General features: G+C 37.0%; 1 protein-coding gene across 1 annotated transcript in view; it reads right to left on the reverse strand.

The window, feature by feature from the left end:
* Positions 1 to 6403, reverse strand: part of Stk32a (serine/threonine kinase 32A) — a 120328-nt gene extending 113925 nt beyond the window's left edge. Inside the window, exon 1 of the mRNA XM_013025528.1 lies at positions 6306 to 6403. Within this exon, the coding sequence (XP_012880982.1) occupies positions 6306 to 6357 (52 nt within the window). The 5' untranslated portion in view covers positions 6358 to 6403. The remainder of the gene's footprint in view (positions 1 to 6305) is intronic.
* Between the last annotated feature and the right edge of the window lie 308 nt (positions 6404 to 6711).

Consider the following 6711-nt stretch of genomic DNA (forward strand, 5'->3'; position numbering starts at 1 on the left):
AGCCGGAAGTGGCACTGTAGCTCAAGTGGTAGAGGGCTAGCCTTGAGCTGAAGAGCTGAGGGACAGCGCCCAGGCCTAGAGTTCAGGCCCCACGACCGGACCTCCCCCCCCCAAAAAAAATAATAATCACTTTAAAATAAAAATGAAAAAGAAGATTGAAATCTCAGTTCTTTAGATAATTTTAGAATAGACTAATCATTTTAATAGGCTAACGACATAGTGGACCTTCAAAAGTGAGAAATAACTTTTCTAATTTATGTAGATTCTCTACCACGTGACTCAGAACTTACTTCTCTAGGAACCATAAAGATGTATATATCCTTCCAGTTTGTTTCCTTCTCCCTCTCCAATCCCTTAATGACAAATAAAGTGCTTACAAGTTTAAATTATTTCAGTAAGCAGTGTGACCTGATGTGATTTCCACCAAATGGCTCCACTGAAGCTTAGACTGTTCAAGATGTCCTATGATTTAGAGAAGACAATTCTCACTAGAAAATTTTCCTCTAACTTTTTTGATCATTCTCATGTAAAATAATAAATGTAACAGAAGGCATTGCTCAAGCCTGTGTCTCCTCAGGGACAATACATGGACACTCAAATAAATAACAGATTCTCAAAGTCCTGCATAGCTGCTGGAATCGATTCAGGACTATCCTATTTCTCTTGGATTGCAAATCTGTGGCTAATTTTCTTGATCCAACATTTTAAAGGACCCCATTGCCTCTGTCAAGAAGATGTTGGGAAACTGGAACCAACTACATATCCTAGGAGACCAGTGCTGCCAAATGAAAGAACTTTGAGTTTTCACCAAGTCCAAAGAATAATGCAATAAGCCAGCTCTCTCTCTCTCTTTCCCTCTCTCTCCCTCTCTCTCTCTCTCTCCCTCTCTGTCTCTCTGTCTCTCTGTCTCTCTCTCTCTGTCTGTCTGTCTCTCTCTCTCTTCCTCTGAAAGCTCAAGACATTAATGAACTCTTTAGAGAAACTTTTTTACCTAAGGCCAGCTTGACTACAATACTCCAGGCACAAATGCTGCTCTTGGTTTCATTCTGTATTTTTTGCATTTATACTTTTGCATATTATATATTACACAATTTACATATTACATATTACTCAATTTTCTCCTTTTCTCATATTGAAAATTCCAGTCTCTCCTGTTTTTAAAAGTGATTGTTTATCTGTAAGTTAACCTGGAAAACTCCAGTGATCTGACATTTTCCCCCCACATCCCATGTATTTGTTCCCACTAATGATCTCTGACTTTTAAAATGTGTTTGTTGGTGTTGGTGGTGGTGATTTTTTGTGAAACAAACAAGCAACAACCTAATAAAACATAAACAGTGAACTTGGAAAATAAAGTGGATTTAAGGGGAAAACGTGAATTTTAAAAACAAGACTCAACTATACTCCTTTAAAAAAAAAAACCTCAAAATGTTTTACTATGGAATTATTCCATTTAGTAAGGTAGGTACAGGGGACAACTTTTCATTGTGTCTGTTCATCAAGTGGAATTATTTACCAGTTTTAAAGTTTAAAAAAAAACAAAACTAGGCATCAGTGGCTTCATTTGTAATACTAGTTACTCAGGAGGCTGAGGTCTGAGATCAAGATTTCAAGTCAGACAAGAGATTATGGTCTCCAATTAACCAGTAAGAACTCGAGGCAGGGGTACAGGTGGACCCATTGCAACAATGAGATGTACAAGTCGTTATGTCGAAAAACAAACTTTGCAACTTTGGCTGGCGGGGGGAGTGGGGGGGGATGGGAAGGGATGGGAAGGAGAAACAAAGGAGAGGCAACAATGCTTGATAAGAAATGTACTCATTATCTTGCCCATGTAATTGTAACTCCTCTATATGGTATTTTCACACACACAAAATAAAAGCTGAGCAAGGGCCTGAGTTCAAGTTCTAGTATCATACAAAAGAAAAGAAAAAAAAGAAAGAGAATAAGAAGGGACAGAGGGAGGGAGGAAGAGAGAGAGAGACAGAGAGAGAGAGAGAGAGGATGAGAGAGAAAAACAATGAAAGAGAACAGAAAGCCCCAGAGAAGTTAGAAGTTAAAAGTGTTTTTGTCCATTCAATAACTTGGCTTCTTATAAAGGACTTTTAAACGTTTTTTACATAATCTAATTGAATCCAATTCAATCAGTAGAATTATATGTAGATCATATTCACTATGTTGTCCAAAAAGTTGTATTTCATAAACTTTATTTCTTTGGGAGGTTAAAGTATTTCAAAGAGTTCATGCTTAGTTACTCTGATGCAAATAAATATTACTAATTAAAAGTTGTTTTATGAGGAACACCTTTGCATTATTTTCCTTAATCCTCACAATTACTCAGTAAAGTATGATCATTATTACTTGTATTTTACAAATAAATATTTTGCACAATACAGGTAACAAAGGTGAAACTTATTGCAATCAAATAACTTGCCCAACTGTCTCTCTGAATTAATTTCTTAGTAATGATTCAGGCTTGGAGATTTTTTTTATGGTACCCCCCCCCACTTCAGAGCAATTTCTAACTAGTCACATTGACTGAAGTGTTTAATCATGATTGATCAAAACACTTCCCTTTTATTTTTTGTCATAGAAAGATGCAGATCAATAGTATGTGGAAAGTTGAGATTTGTAGATATCAAATCTTTGAACCATTCTAATATCAGAAAGATATTGATATTTTTAGTCTGTTATTCTCCCACTATAAAACCATGTTAACACAACTAGAAAGAATATAGTATTAAAAATTAAATAATAAGTATTAATGCTTCAGTAATTTTGCTTGTAGGTAAGTATCCACAAGAATTAAAAACAGGGACATAAATGGACATCTGTTTGCCAATATTTTTAAGCAAAATTGTTCACAATAATCAAACAGTGGGAAAAAACAAATGTTACTTGAGTGCTGGAAAAATAAACAAAACACAAAATAGTTATAAAATGTACTATTAGTCAGCTTTCAAAGGGAAGGGAATTCTGACACATGCCAGAACATATCTGAATCTTAAAAACAACCACAAAAGGTTAAATTTGATATGATTTCATTTATATCAAGTTCTAAGAATATTCAAATTCATAGAAACAAAGTCGTATGCTGCTTGTTAAGGGCTTGTTGAACCAGAGAATAGGAAATTTATGGCAAAGTAGGTATAAGTTACAGGTTGGGGAGATGGAAAATGTCAATAGATGAGTAGTGGTAATGAGTGTTAACAGCATGTAAGCACTTAATGCCTTAGACTTGGACATTTAAAATCATCAAAGTGGACTGAGTGTGGTGGCTCATGGGTAATCCCAGCTACTCAAGGATAGATAGATAAACAGGAGGTTCATGGTTCAAGGTCAATCTAGGCAAAAAGTTAGAAAGACTCATCTCAACAGAGAGCTGGGCATGCTGGCATGTCTTTCATCCAGCTATGCTAAGAATGTGTAAACAGGGGAGTCATGGTCCAGGCTGCACAGACAAAACTCAACACTCTGTTAAAACAACAACAAAAACAAACAAATTAAAAAAACAAACAGAAACTGAAACGGCTAAGGATGTGGCTCAGGTGATGGAGCACCTGCCTTGTAAGTGTGAGGCCCTGAGTTCAAACTCTTGTACTGGTGGATTGTGTGTGTGTGTGTGTGCGTGTGTGTGTATGTTTGCCACAATAAAAATAAATAATTATGACTTAAGTATGCACTGAGATATAAAAGCTAAGGCCACAAAATCACATTATCATTTGAAAAGAAGAGAAAGAAAATGAGCTCAACAGTAAGCAAATATACTACTACTTGTCTGTTTACCAGCATTGTAAACCTCATGTGTTCCCCCCAAAAATCAACATTTTAACAACAGATGATATTGCAAGATCAGATATCAGAACACCAAGAAAGACAAGTGTTAGGCTGAATTCTAGCAAGAATCGCTTATCTCAAGGGGCATCCAGAACAAGGTATCTTATTTCTTAATTATAAGTGAAATGAACAAAGACACTTTTCTGTTAGAAAGAGATTTTTGAAACATTACTTTGGGCAAATTGGCTTGAGTTTCTTCTCAAATCTCTTGAAGGAAATAGCCAATAATTGTTTATTACAAACTGGAATTCTTTTTCACAGTACTATTTAAATAATTAAATTGGTTCATTTTAGTGCCCTAGATTCAGGTCCAGTGTGATTATTCATACAAAAATATGGATATAAAAATGACACAGACATTAGGACTCTCGAATTAATCAATGCTTCTCATTGTTCTTATTTTTATTGGTCAGAATTTCCTCAGCAATCAAATAAAAATGTATTTTGTACTGTATCCAGAGGAGCCAAGGAGCCAAATGAACTTTCCAGAATGTACTGAATTAAAAAAATAAATTCAACAACCTTATAACCATATTAATGTGTCAATTAAATACAGCCACACTGGTCAGAGAATGATAGGATAGAGGCAGCCATTCATGCCCAGGTTTGTCATGATTTGAGTTTTGGACTTGCTTTCTCTGTGTTTGAACTAGTCAACTCCTATCTTCACAGAGCTAGCTCCTCAACTTTTGAGGCTTCAAATCTCACCTCCCTGATCAACTCTAAACATGCCTGGTCACTTACTTCCTTAGTGACGTTGTAACACCATCTGAAATTTTCTGGGTGGTTCATTCATTTGTTTACTTGTCTATTTGCCCTCTTTCATGAGGACACAGGCTACAGAGAGACAGAGTGAGACTATTTTGGTTCCTCCACTGTTCTTTATTTCTTACCGTGTGAACCTGCCCTTCTCTTTCCTCTGCTCTCAAGTGTGTGTGTGTGTGTGTGTGTGTGTGTGTGTGTGTGTGTGTGTGGAGTTTGGAAGCTAGTACTGCAGGAAGCATGGGCCCATTGCTAGGCTCAGCCCTCTCCATTATGGATATTTCAATGGATTCTTCCACCGGATGCAGCAGTAGACAACAAAAAGATAGCAGGTTGTTATGATATATGTTGTTAAGAAAGACTTGCCTGGTTCTTAAGCCTAACTCTAGTTCAACATTGTTTTTTGTTTCTTTGTTTGTTTTGCAAGTCCACTGGAGGCAGTTATAAAGCAGTGCCTCTTTTCTAGTTGTCATGATCCATTGAGTGTGTAGTTGTCATGATTCATTCAGCTCCCTATGAGAAGGACTGGCTGTGTATTCTCAGCACACACCTACACCAGCACCATCAAATGTGTAGTATCCCCACAAACTGCTAGCTCCCTTTTGCTCTGTTCTATGAAGACTTGCCCTTATGCAAACATTTGTTCAGAATATACATGGAGCACAATGCACCAGATTAATAAAAGGCAAGTCTACTTGTCTTTTCGTTTTAGGGATGGAAAAATCATGGAGCATCTCCAGACTCCAGAGGCTTGTTTACAATACTTGCTAAAGCAAAGGAAGAGAAAAAAATAGCAATGGGAAAAATGTTAAGATCTTTACAGCTCTACATGTCCCTTTCATTCACATACACATGCCTATTTACATGACAGACTAGCAAATGGAAGTTTTCATCTTGGGTGGCCATGAACCTTCTGAAAATAAGTACTTTTTGTTACAAAAAAGGGGCAAACTAGAAGATTGCCATGCTTAGGGATCAACTGTACTTATGTGGTTGAGGGATATAATCTTAGTTTGGAATATTTGCCCCAAACTAGTGCTCTACCACTTGAGCCACAGCTCTATATCTAGCTTTGTAGTAGTTACTTGGAGATAAGAGTCACAGACTTTCCTACCTGGGCTGGTTTCAAACCATAATCCTTGGATCTCATCCTCCTGAGAGCTAATATTACAGGTATAAGCCACCATCCCCAGGGGCTTCTTTCAATATAAACTCAGGTGATGAATTGTGTCTTGGAACTGAAGCACAGCCATTGGAAGTCCACAAGTCACCCACCTGGAGTAGCTGGGTTTCTTAATATCATGAGTACCGATTATTATTCACATACAATCTGATACTATAAGGAATTTTCTGCAACACTTAGAAATGGTGGTCATGTCCTCTGTGAAAGAAGCAACATTTGTTTATTCGATAAATGAACTACCCCATTGCCATCACATACTTGAAACACTGTTCCCTTTGGACAAGTGAGCACCCTGGTACAGCTTCAATTAAGAAAACTTCCAGAGGTCTCTCAGAAAATAAATGAATACAACCCAGCTATTAGCACAGAGAATCCTTCAGTTTACTCTTGCATTTTTACCTTTTTCTTTAAAGCCCACACTTTACATGTAGATCATGCTTACATTTTACATGTAAAACTCGGAGCGTGTATTTGAATTTCACGAACTTCCAGTTTTTGATGTTCAGGATCTAGCCTGTCTTACCATCTGCATTTTCATCAAACACTGGTGGTTTGCTTGACGTGTTGGCTCCCATGGTCAAGTCTGCTCTAATATGGGCCCTCCAGTTACATTATCCTGTAGTGTTCTCGTCCTAGCTCAAAAGAGGTTCCAGAAACAGTTGTGTATCTAGAAGAAAAATAAAAGCAATGTTACTCTTATATCAAGGAATAGAATAGATGTCTTAGATATAGATTAAGTCTAAAATTATTAGTCTAATCTATATCACTACAATCAAAATTTCTATCCTTGAATATTATGAATTTATTAACAATAAAACATCAAGCCAAGCCAGGCACTGGTGGCACATGCCTGATATCCTAGCTACTCAGCAGAGATCTGAAGGTCAAGGACTGAAGCCAGCTTGAGTAGAAAAGTCTATGAGATTCTT

The sequence above is a fragment of the Dipodomys ordii genome, unplaced genomic scaffold (assembly GCF_000151885.1).
Source record: "Dipodomys ordii isolate 6190 unplaced genomic scaffold, Dord_2.0 Scaffold85, whole genome shotgun sequence".
Taxonomy (NCBI): domain Eukaryota; kingdom Metazoa; phylum Chordata; class Mammalia; order Rodentia; family Heteromyidae; genus Dipodomys; species Dipodomys ordii.